Source organism: Neofelis nebulosa, chromosome 10 (genome assembly GCF_028018385.1).
Source record: "Neofelis nebulosa isolate mNeoNeb1 chromosome 10, mNeoNeb1.pri, whole genome shotgun sequence".
NCBI classification, from domain to species: Eukaryota; Metazoa; Chordata; class Mammalia; order Carnivora; family Felidae; genus Neofelis; species Neofelis nebulosa.
Genome location: NC_080791.1, coordinates 112,279,161 through 112,303,389, shown reverse-complemented (window position 1 = coordinate 112,303,389; position 24,229 = coordinate 112,279,161). Strand labels below are relative to the sequence as shown.

At 55.2% G+C, this 24,229-nt stretch overlaps 1 protein-coding gene across 8 annotated transcripts in view; it reads right to left on the bottom strand.

The window, feature by feature from the left end:
- The window catches only part of PPFIA1 (PTPRF interacting protein alpha 1), a 90,634-nt gene that overhangs the window by 30,340 nt on the left and 36,065 nt on the right, over positions 1-24,229 (bottom strand). For 7 of the 8 annotated variants that reach the window (XM_058689963.1, XM_058689965.1, XM_058689966.1 and 4 more), the window contains 12 exons: positions 17,207-17,308; positions 16,744-16,908; positions 16,257-16,331; positions 15,800-15,905; positions 15,375-15,592; positions 13,720-13,866; positions 12,007-12,141; positions 10,318-10,401; positions 8,028-8,159; positions 6,716-6,778; positions 5,354-5,433; positions 2,129-2,266 (listed from right to left, as the gene is read on the bottom strand). In XM_058689963.1, the coding sequence (XP_058545946.1) occupies positions 2,129-2,266; positions 5,354-5,433; positions 6,716-6,778; positions 8,028-8,159; positions 10,318-10,401; positions 12,007-12,141; positions 13,720-13,866; positions 15,375-15,592; positions 15,800-15,905; positions 16,257-16,331; positions 16,744-16,908; positions 17,207-17,308 (1,445 nt within the window). Of the gene's footprint in view, positions 1-2,128; positions 2,267-5,353; positions 5,434-6,715; positions 6,779-8,027; positions 8,160-10,317; positions 10,402-10,678; positions 10,754-12,006; positions 12,142-13,719; positions 13,867-15,374; positions 15,593-15,799; positions 15,906-16,256; positions 16,332-16,743; positions 16,909-17,206; positions 17,309-24,229 lie in introns of all 8 variants that reach the window. The other variant, XM_058689970.1, reaches the window with a different exon arrangement.

Below are 24,229 nucleotides of genomic sequence, written 5' to 3'. Positions count from 1 at the left end.
TCTCTCTCTGGATGATCACCTTTCTAACTTCATCCACATCAGCCTAAAAATGTTTTCCCCCTTTTCCCTCCAAAATAACAAAACAGAAGCCACGGAACTTTTACCCTGTGTCTCCTTCCAGCTAGCCCTGCGTCTCTGCTCCCAACCAGAGTTCAAGTCCTCCAGAAAGCTGCCCCTACTGTGTCTCCACAGACTCTGGAACTCGGGCGAGTGGGCTTTAGCGCAAGGGCTCCTGGACCAGACCACCGTGGTCCTCGGCCTCCACCTTGCCTGGCCCCACCCAGCACGACCAGGCCCACCGGTCTCCCGTTCCCTGAGCACCTGGCCCACTGGGCTCCTCCCACCACTTGTCCGGACCCCTTGGTCTCTGCCAGTTCTGTCTCCCTCTCTCCACTGCCACGCTGGGCAGTGCCCAGAGAGCCGCCCTTGGACTCTGGGGCTATCCACAGGTGCCCACCTAGGGACTTTATGTGGCCTGTGCCTCTAGAAGCCACCAGCGTGTTCTGGCTCTGATCCTTCTCTCTAGTCAAGGTCTCCTGAGGCCCAGAATGGAGTGTCCAACTGCTCACCGGACGTGTCCCCTTGGTCCAACCTCTTGGAGCTTCCCCCGCCTGTCACGCTCTCTCATGCCCTAGGTCCCTTCCATCAGCACCTCTCGCTGGCACCAACTTGTGATCTATCCACACGGCTCCTTCACTTGCCTCCTTCGGGCCAGTGCTCAAACGTAACCCTCCTGGCGATACCTCCCTGTCTAACTGAGTTTATAATTCTCATTCCCTCCTCATCTCACAACTCACGACACCCGATTGCCTCTCCCCGCTTACTCCCATCTGACACGGTAGTGGTTTCAAACTACGTCTATGAGTTCTTCACTACCCCCGTCGAGGGGTGGACCCCAAGTGTGGGCTGGCCCTGCAGCTCTAACGAACAGAACATGGTGGAAGTGAAGGCGGGCAGCTCCCAAGACTAGTACGGCACAAGCTCTGGGACCTTCTGCCTGCCCTCTCTCCGCGTGAGTTCTGGGGAAGCCGCTGCCGTGCCGGGAGGACAGCCAAGCAGCCTGTGGGCAGGTCGTGTGGTGACGACCTGAGGCCTGCCTCTAACACCCAGGCAAGGGAGCGCACAGTGCACCCGCCAGCCCCAGCCGAGCCTCCTGGTGGTGCAACCTCACGAGCCCCTGAGCCACAATCACCCAGCTAAGACTCTCCTAAGTTCACAGAAACCAGCAACTACGAAGTGTTCCTCCTAAGCCACTCGCCTTTGCAGGGATTTGTCAATCATCTGTCAGACAGAAATAGATAACTAATACACATATCACCTTTTACTTCCCATTCGCTGCTGGTGTCTCCTCACTACACTGCGCACAGATAGGGGTGCAGGCCTCTCCTCTGACTTTTTATCTATTTATTGTTTTCTTTGTTTTATTTTAAGTGGGGGAGGGGCAGAGAGAGGGAGGGGGGGAGAGAGGGAGAGAGAGAGAGAGAGAGAGAGAGAGAGAGAGAGAGAGAGAGAGAGAGAGAGAGAGAATCCCAAGCAGGCTCCAGGCGCGGTCAGCGCAGAGTCCCATGCGGGGCCGCGGGGCTCGATCTCACAAACCGAGAGATCGTGACCTGAGCGGAAATCAGGAGTGGAACGCTTGACCGACTGAGCCACCGGGTGCCCCTCATCTGGTTTTTTCGGTCATGCTGCAGCCCTAGGTCTGGGATGATGTCTGGCCCAAACTCGTTCAATGACTATCGGTGCTGAAAACATACACAAGTATATAAAAATATATGCTGCTGAAGAGACAAAAGTACAAAAGTATTTAAACTCCAAATGCGAATTCTTTTTTGCTTAAAGATGAACACACTATTCACTGAATCTTCATTAGTGTTTCAAAACTGTACTAATTAGCATTGTGCTGTGCTTAACAGTAGGTCCCATCTTAATTCACATTTCTACTCTTTGAAAAGAAAGGAAAAAAGCTCTACAAAGTAAATTGTGAGCCAGCAAAAGAAGAAGGGGGGAAGGGGACAAGAGACAGCAGCCTATCAGCAGTTTAGTTCCAGAAGAGCCTCACAGCTGGAGGATAAGGCAGGGGACACTGGAGCAGGCGGGCGGGTCCCGCGAGGGCCCCCGGAGGACTGAGGTCCTTGCCTTGGAAGGCTCATCTCGCAGAGCGGCCACACGGCCTTTCCGGGGGCGCAACACCGCGCTGCTGTAGGCATCCGTGGGGCCGTCCGCCAGAGGGAACCTGAAATCTGGGACACTGCCCAAGTGCGGTCGCCTGAAATATGGGGGGGGGGGGGGGGGGGGGAGAAAAAGGTCATTATCAACAAGAAGTGAACTTTGTCAGCCAGGCCAGAACCCGCCAATTTGGAAACTGAGGTCACAGAAGAAGGTCTCCAAGGACGCCATCTTTTCTCCTGGCTCCCGTCCCAGCCCGCCAGCCAGGCCCTGTGGAGACAGGGTCTCCCGGGCCCAGCAGGGGCAACGCCTCGCCGCGGCCCAGCCGTCCCCGAGGTGGAGCAGGGCCTGTGCTCGGCCTCGGCACCCGCCCCCAGTCAACCTGTCGCCCTGCGTGTCTGTGCCACCTGCTGCCCGACTGACCGGGAAGCGCTCCCGTGCGTCCCTCTGGCCTTCAAGTGCCCTCTTCCCGCGCGTGCCAAGGCCCTCGCTGTGAGGCCCGGTGACCCCAGGCATCCCTCCTCCTGCCACTAACCGGCACCTCAGGGGCACCCATGGCAGGATCCTCGGGAACCGCAGCTCGCAGCTCCCGTCAACAGGAGGTGGCGATGCGCCCGGTGTTTCCAAGGCAAAAGCGTCTCTGGCCTGTGTGCACTTAGACTGACAGACAACCGTCCCCCTTGGCCACAGCAGTCTCCAGAAAAGTTCGACGGAGCCCTGAGCCCCTAGGATGGGGTCACTGACATGGGCTGTCACCTGCCCCCCCTCAGCAAAGGCTCCGGGCAGGAAGCGGTCAGCAGAGGTGAAGGAGCACCCGCCAGCCCACGTGCCCGGCCTCAGCCACGGGCTCACCCTCCACACCTGAACCCTGCACGGGAGTCCAGTGGCTCCTTGCTCTCTGGAAAAGAAGAGAGGCTGCCTTCCGTTTCAGAAATCCTTATGGTCTCGGGAGACAGAACACGCCCATCTGATTCACATCAACTAAAGAGGGGGCCCCGGGCGCCGCCCCGCGAGGCCTGCAGACAGAGCCCGCGTGACAGGACGTCTCCTCTGCGTGCTTCGCGCTCCTCTCTGCGGCCTTTAAAGAAACGTCCTCGAGAAACGCTGCCTCAGGGTACTGCTTGTTTGTAAGACAGCCAAGTCCGAACTGCCCGCTGGCCACAGCCACCCTTCCCTCCTCCTGTCCCCCTATTCCCGGCGGAACTGCTCACCTGCGCTCAGGTGGCCTAGCGTCACCGCTGCGGGGCCACGGCACGTCGCCAACCGGTGAGAGCTACACGTGACACCCCGCGTGTGGTCTGGGATGGTTCGTGGCTCCTCCGAGGCTCACGAGTGTCCCCTGACTCTGACACCCTGTCTCGGGCTCCCGGGCCCCCGACCCGGCCACCCCACATCCAGTCCTATCCCAGAGCTCTGTCCCATCTGCCCCGCCTGCGTGTGGAAGTCGGTCCGTCACCTTTCTTTTCCTCCGCAACCCAGGCCATCCCGTCTTGCCAGAGGAGGACACAAGACTTGGCTGGGAGGTCGTGCCAGGAGGGCTCGGCTGGCCGGGCTGCCTGCCACCTCCTCAGTCCCGTCCCCGCGGCCCGCCCGTGCTCACGGCGACACAGCTCCCACCAGCGTGTCTTCTGCCACCACACGGGAGAGCGCTACGTGAGACGGCTTCAAACAGACCCCGTTCCCGACCGGCCTCCTGCCCGCCGCCGTCTGCAGACCGCAGGGCCCCCCGTGACCGCGGCCGCTCCCTCCGCACCACGGGAGCGCACGGCCCCTCTCTATCCCTCTCGCTGGCCAGCACGCCTCAGGCGGGCGACGGGCGTGGGCTTCCCTGTTACCGCAACTGCCCCACGGTGCCAGCCTCCAGGTGCCCGCACGGCCCCTTCCCTGGAGAACTCCAACGTGCACGCCGGTGGCCCGTGCTGCGTCTGCTTTGCTCCCGTTTGCTCACTTGGCCTCCTCACACATACGCGTCTTCGAGCCCTTGAGCGGCGACACCGGCCTCTGGCCGGCGAGGAGCTCCATCAGCCAACCGAGCGGCTGCCCTGTGCCCCCATCTTCCCGTGCCCTTCCCTCTCTGGACACACACTCGCTGTGCCACCAGTGGCTCCACGGACAGGGAGAGCCTCTCGCGACCCGACCTTCGCTGACCTCTCCTCTTTCCTACGAGCAGGCTCAACAGGGACAGCCACAGCACACCCTCGACCTTCCCGAGAGCCCCCGTCTGCAGCCACCCAAACCCCTGTGTGGCCCGAGCGGGCCTGCCTTCGGAGCAGGAGCCTGCTCCCTGCACCTGAGGGGGCCCAGTCAGCTACTCGAGCGACTCTCGCTCCAGCGGGACTCTCACACGGTGACTATTTCCTACAAAGAAGCGAAGAGACCTTTTAATACCTTGCTGACAATTACTGTCTGCGGGACGCAGCTCACGAGCCGGCTGACTCACTCCTTCACAGGTGACTCACAGTTGTCCCAACAGACTTAAAGTGACTACACGTCATTCTCCAGAGTCTTTTCAAAAACATAACAAACTACAAGCACTGTGCTAACGCCATGAATGTCAAATTGACCCTCACAATCATGGCCATGCGGCCACTCCCATGGCGACCCCACTGGCCTTGTGGAAGGGACCACGGCTCCCAGGCACGCGGGCCCTCACCTGGCATGCTGGACCCCTCCTATCCCCAACCATCGGTGCCACACTGCGCGGCGGGGGGGGGGGGGGGGGGGGGGGGGGGGGGGGGGGGGAGGGGGGAGTGCAAATTAACCCACCCACAACAGAAACTGACCATTCCCTACCTTCCACACCTCCTCCTGCGGCTGCGAGCTCTGTCATGCCTCCCGGTCTCCTGGGTGTCCAAGCCTATCCTCTGGAACGACGTTCTACTTCTCCCTCTCACCAGCTACTAAGCTACCGGCTCCCTGAGCCACATCAGGTCACTCTGCCCATATGGCCAAGGGCTCGTTCTCGAAGATACACAGCAGGTGTTAACATACGCGTCTGTGAGCTGGTTCGTGTCAGAGCCATGGCGAAGGCAGTGCCCCCCACCATCAGCTATCAGTACCTGGGAGCTGGTTCGCATCAGACCACAGCACACCCACGGTTCTAGTGTGTAACTGTGGGCTGCTTCAGGTCATATTCGTGGCAAAGGGAAGCGTCTGGAACAGATCTGTGAACCGGGAAATGTCATACCCGTGGTGAAGGGAAGAGCCTCTCAGTCTCGCCTGCTCTAATTCAGCCCTCAGTGCTTCCACGTTCAGTAGGAGCCGATCCTGCAAAGCAGCAAATGACAATGACACCCGCTGCAGGCAAGGTTTACGATCACTTGCGTCAACATACCCTTAAACACAGAGCACAAACTGAGGGTTGCCAGAGGGGAGGAGAGGGGGCGGTAGGCGAAGGAGACGACAGGGATTAGGAGGCATAGGCTTCCAGATATAAAATCAGGCAGTCACGGGGATGAAAAGCGCAGCACAGGGAATACGGTCCGTGATACCCTAAGGACTCTGTATGGTGACACACGGTGACCACAGTGATGGTGACGAGCACAGGGTAAGGTGCACAATTATTGAAACACTATGCTGCCTACTTGAAACTGACACGACAGTGTAGGTTCGTTAGAATTCAATTAAAAAAATGAAAAAGCTATCTGCCTCCAGTGTGCTCAAATGTCAACCGTCATGACCGCAATGGGTGAATTCAGCAGTCACGAACCCCAAGACCGTTCTCTCCAGTAAACACCCCCGGATCACCAAGTGAACGTCCTAAACCCTACTGAACAGTTAGGTCTCAGGCCTAGCAAGGTTACAGAGGAGAAACACCGAGCCACTGACACTTCTTCCTAATTATGTAGAGAGGAGCAGGGCTTTCTGGGCGGTGGGGGAATAGCCCTTCTGTGCAATAGGCACGTGCTCCTTCGTGGACCCTCCGCAGCCCAGCCTCACGTCTGCACACGCAGCACCAGGGAGCAAAACCGACAAGGAGCTTCGGTCGCACAACAACCCCCTAGGCAGTGCCGTCCCAGGCAGCAGACACCGCCGCACGGGGCTAACTGAGCGCCCAAAATGGGGCTGGTCCCGACCACAGGGGATGGAACCGCGAGACGCCCCGTGGGTTGCAAGGACTGAATGTGGAAAAACATTGTAGAGTAGCTCCTTCATGTCGATACTATTTACATGATACAGTAACATGTTGCCTGCATCGGGCTACATGAAAACTAACATCACCCGCCTGTTTTGACCATTTCGAATGCAGCCGCGAGAATCCTTGGGATGACACCCGTGTCACCTGTTACCTTCCTGCTGGCAACGCTGCACTCAACGAAAGGTTTGCGTGAACATTTTGGCTTTCGAGCGGACCCCCGAAGGGACTCAGAAATCTGACCCCAGAGGCTGCTCGGCTCCGACTCCGCCACACGCGTGCCGTTCAGACTTGCGAGCGTGGGGCCGCTCGAAGGCACAGCGGTGGCCCGCCGTGGAGGAAGTGGGAGCCCCAGCGGACACCTGCTCCTTTCCGGTCTCGACGGATCTCTGAAGGATTGAGAGATGGAAGTACCTTCTCACGTTGCGTTTCTTCTAACTGCTTTTTCACATCTTCAACTTCTCGTAATAGAGAGTTCTGAGAAAGACACAGACAGTCCTTTACTGTTGATTCTCGAAAACAGTGCACAGAGCATAGCCATGTTTCTCGTTACAATAACGCAGCACGGAAAAGGAACGGACCGTGTGGCTACACCAGCAAACAGGGTCACATGCCCAGAGTGAAATGCTGTCTTTGAAACACCGGAACAGCCTTTGGTAATACTTGGTCCGTGTACAATTTCTTCACGGATCAGTTTCTGAATGTAAGTACGACAAGTTCGTAAGTTTATTTTAATTAGTTAAACTGGTCCGTACTAGCTTTTAGGGTAATTCACCAGTCACTGGGGAAACATGACCTAAGTTTCGTACGTGTAATTCAAATCTAAGACAAAACTACTCTACCTGAAGGCTGGGCCCAGAGATCAAGGAGGCAGCGAGGCAAGAACCCTACGTGGGTGTAATAATGCACTTCCTAATGGTCTTTATGCAAAATAAGCGTGTCACGTGATTAGCAGGGCTCACTGGTGTCTCCCGGCGCCAATCACAGGGAAAACTCTGGCTCATCTTCAGGGACACGGGTGTAGCCAGGACGGTTTTATCAGGTCCGAATCCAACTGTTTCCACCAGAGCTTCTCTGGCATAGATCCTATGACACTCCTTCCCTCCTGTTACAGCTAAAGTGTTTCCATGATGACTGTGTAAGAGTCCAGGCTTAGACTTTTTCCAAACCAGATGAAAAGAGAGAAGGCAGGAAATGGAACGGGAGAACCTGTTTTCAGCTGATTAAATGCCTTACATAACAGCGCACTCCTACAGCATCATCTCCACACACGAGGTTAGAAATCGGCTCCCCACGCAAGGACCAGGCGAGGGCCGGACCTAACACAGGTCCCAGCGTGGGGCTGGCCAACGAGGGCCTGCCGACCACATCCAGCCACCGCCAGGTCCTGTAAATAAAGGGTTATCGGCCCACGGCCACTCCACTTCGTTAGGTACTGTCTGTGGCTGCCTCTGTGCCATTTACTGATTAGCACGAAGCCACCTTACTCCGGAAGTCTCAATTAGCAAAAGCCGAAAGTGCTCCCTCTCGGGGGCCCTTCCCAGACCAGACTTCTCTTCTAGACGGCAACACACAGCTGCCCACACACGTACGTCGGGCAGGGACGGGACACTGGGAACTTAGCGGGGAGTGGCAGACGGTCTGTGGTCTTTCCGCGCTAAAGAACAGCGCGAGGGGGCTCCTGCGGGAGGCCGGGCGCCCTCAGCCGCCGCCCGTCCCGTCCTACCTTGTCTCCCAGAGCGGCCATCCTCTCCTTCAGATGCAGCTGCAGCCGCTCGTTAGACTCGGAAAGGAGCTTGTCGACAGTGTCCGACAGACGTTTGTTATGCTCCTCGTTCATCTTCTCCCTCTGCCTTGCCTGGAAGGGGAGACACCAGCTTCCAGCCAGGGTGCGCTCACCGGCGCAGACGCGCCGCGGGCGTGCCAAGGACGTCCTCGTCCTCGGCCGCCCCTTCCCGCAGCCTTCTTGGGCGCGCTTGTGCGTCACCGCCGGAAGCGACCCAGCGGGGCACAGGACCGCAGGAACGTGCCTCCGAGGGATCGTCCATTAGAAGGTCCCGTTGTTTCCGGGAAACGAAATACGCAGGGGCCTCAGGGACGTCCTGATTATGAGCTCCCACATGGGCTCAGGAGGCAGATGTCCACGCAGGAAGGAGCAAACTTTCAAGGGGATCAGCTTATCCACACACGGGAGGAGGAATCTCCCGGTGCATAAACAGAAGCTCGGATCCGGCTTCAGGGAGAAAGAAATGAATCCACAGACAAAAGCGAAAGGTAAAAAAAAATCCACTTTGGAAAAAATTCAGCGGTGAGAGAGACTTTCATCTGTTTTTCTTTATATTCACACATCACCTGAATGTTTTGTAACGGACACTTGTATTAAAAAAGCGGAACTAATTACCTCAAGTAACTTTCGAATGTAACAGCAAAGCTCACGGGTCTGTGTTTTATGTAACTGTCATCAACTGCAAGGTTTAAAAAGCTCGTTTCTGCCCCATATCCTGACGAACACAAAAGAGAAGCGGCGGGAACAGGCCGGCAGCACTTGGGGGCTCCTCTTGGGTGGAGGGCCATAGGGCACGGGGTAGACATGTGCCCTGCAGCCAGGGGGTCCGGGTAGGAGGAGGAGCCCACGGGGACACGCCACAGGCCGGGCAACGGTCAGCCCCCCCCCCCCCCCCCACCTGCGTCCCCTCATCTGTAAGACACACGTGCTGACACCTCTTCCCTTGGGAGCAGTGAATAGAAAGCACGACCGTCACACCTAACCCACGGCAACGGCCATCACTTGGAAAAGACCCTGGCCACCCAAGAAGGGATCAGCACCCACGTATTTTTCAAGCAAAACAGCTTAGAAGTTTCCTTGGAATTGCCTCCGTTATAGAAGAATCCTTATCTCAACGCCTGTCCTTTCAAACTACAATCCAGTCCTGAAAGTAATGAAGTGCATCTCTAAGTAAGTACGTCGAATTCTTGGCCCAAGAGGCTAGTGTCTGCCTGTGCGCGCGTGTGTGATGGGAGGCCGGGGTCGGCCGACACGCGATCTCGTGCTAGCGTCAGGACCTTCACTCCCCGGAAACTCAAGTTTGATGCTCTGCGACCTAGGCCAAGCACATGAGTTTCTGGTGAAAACAAAACCTGACGGCCTCGGATGGACGTGCCAAGGCGGGGTGGCCGCTGCCTGGTCTGTCTCCTGGGTGTTTCTTTTTTTTTTTTTTTTTTTTTAACGTTTTATTTTTTATTTTTGAGACAGAGAGAGACAGAGCATGAACGTGGGAGGGGCAGAGAGAGAGGGAGACACAGAATCTGAAACAGGCTCCAGGCTCCGAGCTGTCAGCACAGAGCCCGACACGGGGCTCGAACTCACAGACCGCGAGATCATGACCTGGGCCGAAGTCGGCCCCTTAACTGACTGAGCCACCCAGGCGCCCCTCCTGGGTGTTTCATGTGGCCCTTCGACCAGCCCCTCCAGGGAAAAGTCTCAGGGGATTGAACGGACACGGGCCTCCATTTCATCAAGGCTCAATTACGGTTTACCTCTTCTTAGGAACATCCACCCCGACCTACGCCTTTACGTCTCGAGTAGTCATTCAGGATGTGGGGACCAAGGTCAGGCCCATGACCTGATTTCAGGACCTCGATGTCACGTCCTAAGCAAGCAGACTACTCCTCTAGGACGGGCCTCACCCCAGGCCAGCGCCTCTGGCTTGGCCGAGGGGCACCTGCAAGGTCCCGCGTGCACCGCGAGTGGCTGCCGATGAGCTGTGCGGGTGCCTCCACCCCGGGCGGCACTGCCTACGGGGCCCGCGCGTCCAGAGAACATCGTCCACACGCTAGGAGCGCTCACCAGCGTCCAACTCGCACCAGAGGCCACCGTACCCCTGACGGGATCGAGAGGGGGCCTGGCGTCCACGTGCGGAGAAGTGGGAAACGAGGCACCGCTCCCCCCCCCCCCCCAGCCTGCGCCTCATCCTCGGCCACCGCCAGGTGCGCGGCCGCTCCGCTCAGACACGTACCCGCTGCAGTTCTTGGTTCTTTTCCTCCAGCTGGGCCTCCATCTGGCGCAGCCTTTCCTCGATGTTGCCATGCCTCTCCTCGGCCTGTGGGCGACAGCGGGGTCACAAGAGCCGGCCGTCCCGCACCACACGCTGTGCCGACATGCCGGCACGACATGCCGTGAGCGGCCTTCCGCCTGCTCACGCGTGCCAGTGGGAAGCGGTGGGCCTCCAAGCTGGTGACCGGGGCTCGGCAACGTGCTCGTCCCCACCCCGGGCCCCGGATCCGTGGACGGTGCCTCCTCCCCCGGCAGACGCCCGTGGTCCCTGAGCACGGACAGCAGGAAGCAGCAAGCGGGACAGAGCAACGCACACGTGCTACCTTCCTAAGCTGGGAAGCGAGTTCCGACAGTTTAGCTTCCTCAGCAGCAGAGTGTCCAGAAGATAAAGGGTCGGACTACAAGGCCGACCGGGGACAGGAGAGAGGACAGGGGAGAAAAGAAACGGAGATTTTACACGCAGATCACAAAGGAGAGGAGAGGCTCTGTTGGAGCTGTCGGTCTGTGGGCGCCCGGTACCACCTGCCCGACCCGACGTCAGCCATGAGGGTCAGCATCCCGTGCCTACGCCTTCCCAGTGGGGCCCTCACTGCACGGGAGCCGGTGAGACAGAAGCATGGACAGGTTCCCTGCGTTAGGCTCCCTCGGCCGAGGACCCGGAAGGCTGGACCGTCTGCCGGGTCATGTGCTCTCTCGGCCCGTGTGGATCACTCGATCCCAGCACCGACCACGTCACGTCTGGAAACCGCCTCTTCAACCGCTGGCTTCCCCCGTGGGTGGTGAGGGCTGTGAGAGCTGGGAGGGCAGGGACTGTGTCTGGCACAGGCCTCGTCTGTATTTGTTGAACCAGTGAATGAATTACTTCAAAATTTACTTATTACAGGGATGCCTGGGTGGCTCAGTCAGTTGGGCGTCTGACCTTTGGTTTCGGCTCAGGTCATGATCTCACGGTTTGTGAGTTCGAGCCCCATGTCGGGCTTTGTGCCGACAGCATGGACCCTGCTTGGGATTTTCTCTCCCTCTGGCCCTTTCTCTCTCTCTCTCTCTCTCTCTCTCTCTCTCTCTCTCTCTGCCCGTCCCCTGCTCGAGCACGTGCACACGTTCCCTCTCTTTCTCAAAATAAATGGACATCAAAAGAATTTTTTAATAAAAAAAACTGTTACAGATTTATTTTGATTATTTTTAAAACAGAAGAGGATGTTCCTATTTCTGAGAAAAATTGTATCCTTTTTAAAAATTATTTATTTTTTTCAGTCGGCTCCACACCCAACAGGAGGCTCAAACTCACAACCCTAAGGTCAAGCAAGAGTCCCACGCTCCGCCGACTGAGCCAGCCGGGCACCCCTGTCCTTCTCTTATCCGAGGCTGCTATCTTGAGCTTTGAGTCGCTGACTTAACTCTGAGAAGCAGCGAGTCTTAGATCAAGCCAACTGGAAACAGCACACAGCTGACAGAACCGGAGGTGACGGAAATGGGGAAGATGCCTGGCATCCGAAAAGCGTTCCGATCTCAAAGTAGCACGGAAAACAGATCTGAGCTGTTTCGTGGGCTTGGGCGCGCCGACGCGAACAGCGACAGGTAAGGTACACGAACAGGCCACCGCAAACATCGCCATCCCGCCATCGGACCCAGCGGGAAGGGCGGGCCCCACCTTGGAGAGGGCGGCCACCCTCTGGGCCAGCTCGGCTTCCACCTCGGGCAGCGTCTCGGCCTTCCTCAGGGTCTGCTGCAGCTTCCGCTCCGCCACCTCCAGGCGTTCCTGCAACTGGCGGTTTTGATCCTCCGTCTAGGAAGTGAGAGCAAAGCGTCAAAAGGTAGCGAGTCTTCTATCCGTCTCCACCTGTGATAAAGTGACACAAAATCGAAACGCAGACATCTACTACATCAGTTCCGACAGAAGCCAACGGTTTCGGGAGCCGCTTCAGAGTAAACCTTTCCTTTCTGCAAGGAGGCTCCCACTCCCTGGGGCCTGACTTCACGGCGCAACACACCTCTTGCCAAAGTATTTGCTTTTCTTCAGCGTCTTCAAAGAAGTCTTTCAAAAGACAAAGTTCCCACACGTTAAAGAAAACCCATCTTCTGTAGAAGCTTGCTCGTTCTTCCCAAGTTAAGGAAAGAAGGGTTCAGTCCTAAGCCTTCTTAAAAATAACCAGACTTGTTGTCTGAGGGCTCGCTCCTTAGGGCAGACTGCCGTGGGCACGTCGGCCAGCACAGAGCCTCCGAGAATATGCCTCATGCCAGTCGAGTTATTTTTGCCAGTGTGTGATTATGCTAGAAAAACCCTCTCACTCTTGAAAAAAAATCAATGGGGAAAATTTAGACAAGGGATTTTTTTAAGTTTAAGTAATTTTAAAAATCATGTAGAAGTCGAGGTTCCTGTGAGGTTAACACTCATTTACACACAGCCTCCTTTGTCTGTGTGCATATGTAGCTCTGTGTGTGCGGAAAGACCACATATCCCGCTTTAAAACCCTGAGAAAATAAATCACATGCCGTACGTAGTATTTCGTGATCTGCCTTTTACAGTCATTATTTGGAACACCTTACGTGTTGTTGTTTTTTTTTTAATGTTTATTTACGGAGAGACCGAGCATGAGCAGGGGTGGGGCAGAGAGAGGAAGACACAGAACGCGAAGCAGGCTCCAGGCTCCGAGCTGTCAGCACAGAATCTGACGTGGGGCTCGAACTCACGAACCGCGAGATCATGACCTGAGCCGAAGTCGGACGCTCAACCGACGGAGCCAGCCGGTGCCGCTGGAACATCTTACGGGCTCTTAAACCACGCTCCTCGATACGATTTTTAGTTGCTTCCTAGTACCTGACTCTTATTATTCTTTTGTGTCTAATGACACACTTCTAAACACACCAAACTCGCTATGTTTCCAAGAAGCTGGGTTTGGGTCTCCTGTTTAACGCCAGATGACCCGTGACGACCAAGAAAGAGACGTGCGGCCTCTCAAAATGCAGGAGACTCGCGTCCTCACGCCAGACTATGTTTCTGCACCTGCCCTCCCCCCCCCCCCCCCCCGCCGATCCCAGGTACTAACAACAGTGGTCAGCTGCCTGCATGTTCCTGGCCACTCCCTGCTCCTGTGGAAACAGCGCTAACAGGCAACAGATTAACATGCAGTTAAAACAAGGCAGAAGGAAGAATCACGCAGTGCAGCTCCATAACGCGGTTACATAAAATCCCGAGTAATTAAAACCTGTAAGTTGAAGTAACCCACGCTTTTGAACACAATGTTCCAAGATCCCAGAAACTTTGCATTGAGACTTGATTTCCAACATGAATGTCACAGGAGAAAGGTATTTAACTGCACTTGCGATTAATAAAAGTTGGATGAACTTCAGCAAAATTAGCTACCTGTCGATGCATAGACTCTTTATTGGCAATCTCATTTTCAAGTTTATCGTTGAGGTCGTGCACAGAGGTGGCTTCACGCTGTGCCGCGAGGTAGCGCTTCTCAAGGGTGGTGATCCTCTCCTCCATGTCCTCCTTCTGGGCCACGGCCTACAGCAGGTATTTCAGAGGGAAAACAGGGAAATGACTAGTGCAGGACATGTTAACACACTCCAGACACAAAAACTGGGCTAAATCCTGATCTTCCAATCAAACAGAAAACCAGCACCCTTGGGGCACCGGGGTGGCTCAGCCGGTGATTTCGGCTCAGGTCACGATCTCGAGGTTCGTGAGGTTGAGCCGCGTGTCAGGCTCTGCGCCCACGGGCGGAGCCTGCTTGGGATTCTGGCCGCTCAGTCCCCGGGGCTTATTTTTTCCGATGTGTTTCACGAGAAACGTATAATAAAATCTCCCGGAAGTCACAACGTCTGCTGCCTCCTGACACAAGTGAGCTTTCCACAGAACAGGGACTGGCCTCCGGAAACACACGCTGGGAGACACAACCATCATTTTCCCGGGGAAAAGATGGATGAAATCTCATCCAGTTGCCAAAGTTAAAGCAGAAGTGTTAACAAACTGAAACAAAATGCAAACTTTTATATAATTGGAAGTAACCCTCTGAAGCCTAATCCTGTAATAATATTGTATCACACGGTATCTAACACTGAAAATGGAACCAGAACTTTCTGCCCTGCCTTTCCTGTCCCCTACCCTGAAGATTCCTCTTTCAGCCCCCTTTGTCTACTAAGGAATTTATGTCAGCAGTCTCAACATGAAAAGTGATGAGTCTTAAGAAATGAATTTCTAAATTGTCTGCATCTTAAACTCTGCTGAAGAGCCTCCTCCCCCCCCTTGCCAAAGAATAATTTCACTCAACAGGTTACATAATTTCTGCAAATATTTTTGCTTTAAATTCCTACACGACCTCACCCACACTAAGCTACTAGACAGAGTGCACCTGTACATCCAGGCTCGAGGCTCTGAGAGGGTCTTCCTGAGGTGGCCGTGCTGGGCTGGGGGTGGGGGCGGGGGACTGTCCACAAAGGGCAGCTCACAGGGACAGGAGGAGGGGCAAAGAGACCGTCCTGCCCTTACTAGTTTCCGTGACAACGATCAGGTTCCCATAAATGGCCACGCGTGCAGGAGCGGCCGCACTCCCCCACGATCTTGCCCCACGGCCGGCGGGCCGCACCCTCGCTCGCTCCGACCGCCACGACCAGCGGCACGTAACCCCCGCGAGCAGGTCAGAGCAGCAGAGCCGCCCGCGTACGCTCGCGGCCCCGTAAGCGACCCGGCAGCACCGTGGCGGTGTGGACGTGCCGAGGGTGTTACTGGAACGGGCCGCGAGCACGGCCCGCAGTCCGCACCCGAGGGCGCTTGGCCGCCCGCCCGCCCGCCCGCCCGCCCGCCGGCCGGCCTCTCCCGGGGAGGGGAGGGTCCGCCACGCAGACGGGGAGGCGGCCCGCCCCGGGCCCGGAGCACCGTTCCCTTCTGCTGCTGCTTCCACAAAACTCCCGAAGTTCAAAGCCCGTGGGGGAGGAAGGACACACCGGGCACCGACCGAACCGACACCCCACGTTCGGCTCGACGACGGCGTGGCCGTCTCTACTGCCACTCACTTCGCGGACGTCTCGCTGCAGCTTGGTGTTCACTTCTTCGGACTTGATGAGGTCCTTGCGTGCCGTGTCCAGGTCCTCCTCCAGCTCAGCCACGTGAGCGGAGAGGGCCGCCAGGCGCTCCTTCATCTGGCTCTGCTCCTTTGACTGCTTATCTAGGATTTCCTGGAGCTCGATTACCTTGGCGAGGTCTTCCTCGTGGCTTAAAGAACCGTCAGAAGCTCTCTGGTGGGGGAAAAATCCTTAACTAGCCTTGTCTGGCGAGCTAAGAAACGGGGCACTTCCGGGAAATGGGTCAAGTCCCACGATCTGTGCCGGCTGTCGCGGGCGCCACGCGCCTTGCCAGCAGCTCTCCAGACAGTCCTGCACGCGCCCCCACGTCTGCGGGCAGAGGAACCGGGGAAGAGACAGAGAGAAGGCCTGAGGACTTGCCTTTCCATTCGTGCTCGGCATATTTTCTTGTTCGTGGTTTATGTCATGCACTCCATCTGTTAGGGTTTTTTTCTGATTATTCTGTTCTTTAAGAATCATTAGCTAAAACCAAAGAATTGAATACGAGGGTGAGGAAGTAAGTAAAGATAGAGAATCTCCTCTCGGAAAGACACAACTGTAAATTGTGAGCACAGTTCGGGGGAAACGGGCGGTGATGTCCTGCAGCCAGAGTAAAACGAGTGACTAAATCGGAACGTAGTCTCGGCTGCACGGTGGCAGGTAAGAGACCGCGCAGCTGGGCGCAGAGAGCGAGGTGTGCCGGCCCTCGCTCGCCAGTCAGAAAGTGAGCGACAGGTGACGGTCCCCACCGCGAGTCTTACGCGTTTTTTTAAAGACCAGGGATAAAAAGGAAACCCCCTCAAATCGACTCCCGTGATGACGTCCGGAGCTTACCTCTTTGTGCGTGGCCCCTAATTCTTCTTCTAACAAACTACACCTTTCAAGTGCTACTCGTAACCGCTCTCTCACCTGGAAACAAAGGGACTGAGTTTGTACGTGTAGGTGTTTCATTTCTCCTTACTGTACAGTTACCCGAAGGTCCCCTTAACCTCAAATCACATGACAGAGTGCTGGTAAGGTCTTTCGCGGATGCCAACGTTCACACGCTTGCTCGTTAACAGCTTTCAATTTCACATTGGAGCGAAATCTTCCCCGAGATAAATCACATTACGTGATTCGTAACAGCAAATCACATTACGTGATTCGTAACAGCAAATCGAGATGCACATTTCCGCCAACCGCTACTTTTTAACCACACAGACCTGTCTTCTTACAAGAATTCGAGGAGCTTAAAAGGAAACTCCAGTCCCACAAACACGCGACGTGTGCCTCACGGCACACAGCAGGTGCGCGAATCGAGAGCCGCCGTGGCCGGAGGCACCTTTTCATCCAGAGCTTTGTGGTGCTCGAACAAGGACTTCAGGGCCTTGAGCACCTCCACCTCGCTGGACACGCCGGCCGGGGACTGCGCCTGCCGCTTCACCACCGTCATCCGGAGAGACCTCTCGTGCCTGGACACGAGGCACTCCAAGTGCTCCAGAAGCAGCTGGTGGGAGAGGCCAAGGGAAAACCGTGTCTAAACAGCACTTTCAGTTTGGGGCCCCAATGTAACCAAATGCGAAACCGAGTCTGAATCCCTTCAATTCGGTCCCCGGTTAGGGAGCCCGCCCCCCCCCCCTCGCCCCCACTCCCGAACGTGTTAAAATAGCCTTAATTCTCCTCCCGGATCAAACAAGGTGTGAGAACGCTGAACTCGTGGCTCCTGGCCAGCTCCAGGGGGACATGTGGACAAGGGGAGTGGATGGGGTCCTGTGTGGAAAGACACCGGCGGTGCGCCTACTGACCCTGGTGTTGTTCCTCTCTGCCTTCAGTTCCGCGATCTCCTCCTCTCTCTCCAGGAGCTGCTCCCTGCAGACGTTGAGCTCCTTAGTAAGCGCTGCAAACTCCTGGGGGCAGGGAGGGAGACAGGGGGTCTTTAGCCAGAGCGCACCAGGCCTCCGCGGCCCACCCTAGTCCACTCACCCTAGTCCACTCACCCACCACCCTCAAGTAGCATCACACACAACAGTCCCCTCCTCACCACCCACAGGAGTCCCGGGGATTTTCAGAGGCACCGACACTCAAGGGGACAGAGACATTTTCAGGTGCCTGGCAGGTCTATGACTCAGGAACTCTGCTGACTCGGGAACAACAGGCCGAGAAGGCTGCTGCCCATCCCCAGCCTCTGGCCTCGTCTGGGAAGCAGGCTTGTGGAGCGGCAGCGGGGAAAGGCTGACGGTACCCAAAAGCTGCTGTCGTAGCCTGACAACTGGCTCAATCAAAGTCAACCATACGAAACGGACTTTTCAAAAATGCTGGTAGGCCTCTTGACGAGAGGGAGAGTTTAAGACTGGTTTCCTTAGACAAACAGGAAACTTTCTGGATGAAGCGTCGCTGAGGAGAGTGATGCCAGGGCCCGCCACCCCACGTGGGGTTTCTCTCCCAGCAATACCGAGCGCCCGCCCGGGACACGGCGTAGAGGTGGGCTCGAAGGAGGTGGACGCACACTCTCCGGTCGGTCGAGCGCAGAGCCCGGTGCAGGGCTCAGTCTGTGAACCATGACATCGTGACCTGAGCCCAAACCAAGAGTCAGACGCTTAACCCCCTGAGCCACCCAGGCGCCCCAGAGCTTTTGTCTCTGAAGGACAAACGAGGAGATAAAGATTCACTTAACAGCCTGACATGCAAATTCAGAAAGTGGTTGATTTCGGCAATTCTAGAAAATCAATGTACAAACAGGTGACATACTTCAAGTTCCTTCATAAATTAACCCTTTCCAAATCAACGGGAACTTGACCACAGAACTGACCACGTTCCTTGCAATCTGACTTGACGAGGTAAACCCCCAGAAGCCTATCTGATCCTTGACGTAGAGCTGTGCAGGCCCATTTCTATGTGGGGATTTTTTTCCCAATAAATACACTGGAAACTTTTCTGGAGATGTGTGACATTTGGAAAGACTGGCAGATGAGCTGAGCAGCCTAGAGGTATCAAAAATATTAAGTACAAGGTAGGCCACGAATGCATGAAATCTAGGCAGATACTAGGCTATTGTAGCGTTTACTACCCGAAAACATACACAAACCTACTCTAACAAGGTAAAGCTTATCAAAATTTGCGCACGTAAACAGACCGTACCTACATGGTGCCATTTGCGGTCAAGAGAAAGGCAAACAAATGCGGAGACGCAGGATTGAGTCCTAACCGCATAAAACGAGCTGCAGCAGACGCTGTCCTCTGGGGCAAGTGCGCACCACCTCCTGTTGCCATTGAGGTCACCTCAAGTGTTGCACGAACCTGCTAATCAGCTCCCTTCTCCGGTAAATCACGCACCACAGGAAAAGTGATTTCTCAGGGTTCCTCGTAATTTTCACCGTGTTAAGGGCAATACCATGAACCCTGAATTACACCCTGGGACCCGTCTGAAGTGTCCCCAGGGATGCTGGACGTGCTCCCGCGATGCAGAGAAGAGGCATGGCATGGCATGACAAGAAAAGGCTGAATGGCCTGACCTGTACTGAGGCCCGCAGCGGCAGCGGCCAGCCGGCCAGCGTGAGGACCACGGGGACACAAAGAAAAGGAAATTCTCGAAGCTCTCGCTGCAGCGACCCCAGCACATGCAAAAACCTGGGGCTTTTTGTGAGACACCTTTTCGTCTCGTGTTGAAGATGTGGCATCTCTGTGGACGGAGGACTGCTGTGAGACGGGCACACCTGCGGACTCGACTCAAACTGCAAGACGAGTGAAGTCCTGACGTCACAACGTAAGGGAGAAGGAAGGGAAGGATCGAAAACTGGAACATTTCAATGCAGGCACAGGATTTCAACGCAGGTGTGGTGATTTGAGAAAGGAGTTTGCCTTTAAAAATGGTCAAGGCGATAGAAAAAGCAGCTTCCACCACGAAGAGGAAGGACACGGTTTCCCAGACGCCCCAGAGAAGACTGCAGAGAAGAAGGAACCACCATCCACCGCATGTCACCCACTCCAAGACAAAACGTGAAGAACACAAGAAAATCGCTTGAGGAGACCACGGCTGCCTGCACAGCTTTTTCATGCAGAAGGAGGTGCCCTGTTGGGGGGAAAATGCCACAAAGGACATTTATTCACGAGAAAGCAAGTGAGCACCAAGATGTTGGGTAGGAAGGGGTGAAGCAGCTACCGTCTGAGCGGACACAGGCGGGGGTGTGATCAGGGCGGCTGGCCCTGTGTAGGAAGCTCACCCCGGGGTCCTGAAGGCAACGAGTGCCAGTGGCCAGTGGTCTGGCTGCACAACCAGAGCCCTTGCCCTGGACCAGTTCCATCCCGGCTCTGTCCCTCAACTCAGGAAGTACGCTGAAAGCAAGGGACTGTCCTCTCAAGTTCTTCTGACGTTGGACAACGTCCTGGCCACCCAGAACCCCACGGGTCACCACCAAACGTGTCTGGGCGGCTCACTCGCTCCGGAGCGCAGCGGGTCTAAGTCAGCCTGCGGACCAGGGGCCACGAGGACCTGTGAGGCTCATGACACAGGCACTTTACAAGGAGGACGGTCAATGCTACCGAAGAGAACCGCCATAGGGGGAACACTTTGAAAGCCGGGAAGATGCCAAGGGACGTTACAAACAACTCCGTGAAACCGTCAAGCCCAACACAATGAAGAAATCCCTGCTGGAGAGGACCGTCCAAATGACGCGCGTGATTTCACAGGACGTACGACACAGCCGATCGGGGAAATCGTGAATGGGACTGTGGAGACGGCAGAAAGGGCTGGAGGATGAAGGGATTCAAGATGCGGATCCCGAAGAGGGTCAAGAGCTCAGGGAAAAGCCCGGAGGAGGTCACAGAAGACAGCGGCGCGGAGAGGAGAGCTGGTGAAGCAGCCAGAGGCCGAGGAAGGCGGCAGGGCTGGAGAGCACGCTGCCGCAAGGAGCGCCCCGGCAGAGGCTCGGCTCCTTTCACCACACGGACCTTGCCGAGGCCTGGGTGTGGGGACTACGGCCAACGTCTGCGGCGACGTGGACAGGGAAACGGGAAGGCACGGAGGGAGACAGAAACGCACTTCCGGAAAGCTGCATCGAGGGTGCCCGCCTCCCCCCGCTCCCGCCCCCCGGGCCCCGAGACCCAAGACGGCCCCACCCAGAGGGTCCCCCCCGCCCCAAGCAGGTCCGCACACGAGGACCCCCGGGACGACCCGCCCCCGCTTCCCGGACAGCAAATCCTCACCACGGCGCCCAGCGAATCACCTCGCCTGCCAGGCGCGCGTCTGTGTGTGAAAATCGAGTGAGTGCACGGCGAGGCCACGCGAGACGCGTGCGTGTGGCCACCACCGAGGCGTTCATCCGGAAGAACGTCGTGTGCGAGACTTGTGTGCGGTTGGACAGCCTGTCCTCACACGCACGGGCATAAGGGGAGTGAGATCTGACCTAAAATGAGTAACGTGTTGTCTCATAACTTGGCTTTCAAAGAACGACATTACCTTGCAGCGTGCCTCTCTCGGTCCCTGCAGAGGATGCCTCCCGGCCTACTATCTCCGGCGGTTTTGTTAAGGTAACAACGTGTCCAGCGCTGTACTGTGAATCCGGCTGTAAAAGTATCGGCTAGGCCGAGACGAAGCAACGAAGCAACCAACCTACTGATTACACCAGGCCCAGGCCGCCATGAAGCATTCACCCTGGTACGTCTCGCTGTGAGTGCATGAATTGCTACGCCTGCAAATAAACGTGAACCTTTCGCGTTCTTCTCATTTCTGACGCCTACTGCTAGCAACACACGTAACCACAGCTCTTTCTATCACGGAAGACACAGCGCCGACGCGGGTTCTGACAGACGATTCATCCTGTAATCCGATAATAAGCTTAGGTATCAAGACAGCACGGCGCTGTGAATCTGCTTTCCCTGTCACTTAAAACTTTTTTTCTAGCTTACTTTAAGAATACAGTATAATGAACTACTGGGACCACATCAAAGTAAAAAGCTTCTGCACAGCGAAGGAAACAACCAGCAAAACTAAAAGGCAACCGACAGAACGGGAGAAGATATTTGCAAACGACACATCAGATAAAGGGTTGGTATCCAAAATCTATAAAGAACTTATCAACCTCAACACCCAAAAAATAATACAGAGAAGAAATGGGCAAAAGACATGAATAGACACTTCTCCAAAGAAGACCTCCAGATGGCCAACCGACACATGAAAAAATGCTCAATACCACTCATCATCAGGGAAATACACATCAAAACCACACTGAGACACCACCTCACACCGGTCAGAATGGCTCACATGAGCAACTCAGGCAACGACAGACGTTGGCGAGGATGCGGAGAGAGAGGGTCCCTTTTGCACTGCTGGCGGGAATGCAAGCTGGTGCAGCCACGCTGGAAAACAGTAGGGAGGCTCCTCCAAAAACTAAAAATAGAACTACCCTACGACCCAGCAATCGCACTACGAGGCATTTATCCGTGGGATACAGGTGGGCTGTTTCGAAGGGGCACACGCACCCCCATGGTTATAGCAGCCCTATCGACAACAGCCAAAGGATGGAAAGAGCCCAAATGGCCATCGACGGATGAATGGGTCAAGAAGATGTGGGATATACATACAGTGGAGTATTACTCGACAATCAAAAAGAATGAAACCTTGCCGTTTGCAACTACGTGGATGGAACCGCAGGGTATTATGCTAAGTGAAATTAGTCAGTCAGAGAAAGAGATAAATATGATATGACTTCACTCATATGAGGAATTTAAGAGAAAACACAGATGAACATAAGGGAAGGGAAGCAAAAATCATATAAAAACAGGGAGGGGACAAAACAGAGACTCTTAAATACGGAGAACAAACGGTTACTGGAGGGGTTGTGGGAGGGGGGATGGGCTAAATGGGGGAGGGGCACTAAGGACTCTACTCCTGAAATTGTTTCACTATATGCTAATTTGGATATAAACTTTAAAAAATAAAAAATACAAAAATAACAAGAATACAGTATATAATACATACAACATACAGTATAAGCGATAGACTATTTGTGTTACTAGTAAGGTTTGGGGACAACAGGAGGTTATTAGTAGTTAAGTTTTGGGGGAAATCAAAAGTTATACATGGATTTTCGGCTGTGGGCAGGGCGGCACCCCAAACCCCAAGCTGTTCAAGGAACAGCTGTACTCATCCATGAGGAATAACAAAGCAAGCAGTACTGTTGTAATCAACGACAGAAAAGAGTAAAATAGAAAAAGTTTTTCTTTTTTAATTTTTTAATGTTTTTATTTATTTTTGAGAGACAGAGTGCAAGTGGGGGAGGGGCAGAGAGAGGGGAAGACACAGAATCCGAAGCCGGCTCCAGGCTCCGAGCCGTCAGCACAGAGCCCGACGCGGGGCTTGAACCCACGAAGCGTGACATCATGATCTGAGCCAAAGTCAGATGCCTAACTGACTCAGTCACCCAGGCGCCCCAGAAATATTTTTTCTTGACTGTGGTTATTTCAGGGGGAGCACACCGAAGGGGATGGGGAGGCAGGTAATTTACAGAAACTGTGAGTGTTTTCATGGGTGTATAATAAGCTAATGGTCATTTTACCTAATTCACCTTATAAATCAGAGTGTCGTCTTCTAGAGTCCACAGCTATGGGTGATCAGCTTTTACCTTCCCAGCATGAGAAGGCCCTACAGACCCGCTCCCCCAGGAAACCTGGGGAGAATTATACCTAACAACAACGATTCAGCCTCCAAAGCCATCCAAAGCACACAACAAATGAAGAAACACCAATTTTTTTTTTTTAAGTCTATCATGATTCACTAAGGAAGGGGAGTCTGTAATATCTAAACCCAAACTGACCCCCCCCCCCCACCTCCCACTTCCTCCCAGCTCAGGGAGGTGGACATTCCACTGCAGAGGCTACAGCCAAGAGCATGGGAATCCCGTGCCTCCCAGCTACCCGTCTGCTACAGAGGCCACATCCTGGGCGCGAGTGGCGGGAAGGCTGGGGCACCCTGGTTCTGCCCAACCCCGCTCAGGTAAAGGAGGCCGGAACCCTGGCTGGAAGGGGCAGGCTGAGGCGGCCGGGCCGCGGTCATCTTTGCCCTCGCTCTCTGCCGAGACGGTGATGGACCCCAGGCTGCTGCCCACCCTCCACCAAGTAAGTGCTCAGCCCCTAGAGCAGGGGTGTCCCCGGACAAGCTTGCCACTGTCCCCAGCCCTGGTTCAGAGGTGTTGCCGAGGGAGAGGAAAGGCAGGAAAAGAGAGGACTCCTAACCTCCTTCCAAAGGAAGGGACGTCACAGGCAAAGTTTAAAGCCAGAGGAGGCCGTACTGAAAGGCAACTGGGCAGAGACTCAGCCCAGACCGCAGGGTGGCCCTTGTGCAGGAGAGACGAGATTAAGGCAACCAGAGGAACCCTCCCAGGGCCAGGACAGTATCAAACACTGACTCAGGTACAATTCCCAGGAAGGAAGCAGAATCTGCCTGGTTTAGTTTGCAGAGGCATTTCTAGCCCAGAGCATCATTGACAACAACAGAGCAGATGGCTGGCGGTGAGCGCAACTCACAGCTGAGGGTGGTCAGGGAACCAGCGGGAGAGCACCCCCACCTCACTGCAATCATCTGGCTCTTCAACAAACTGCTTACGACGTTCGATTCATTTCCTAGATATTTCAGGGCAATTCACCCCACACACGCGCGCGCGCGCGCGCACACACACACACACACACACACACAGTGCTCTTTGGACACAAGGTTGCTCCAGCTAAAGAATACAGACGACCCTTTACTTTACTTCAGTATTTCAAGGCATACCTGCAAACACAAAAAAATTACAGTGAAACGAAAAGAGAACAATCCAAACGCGTCTTCAAAC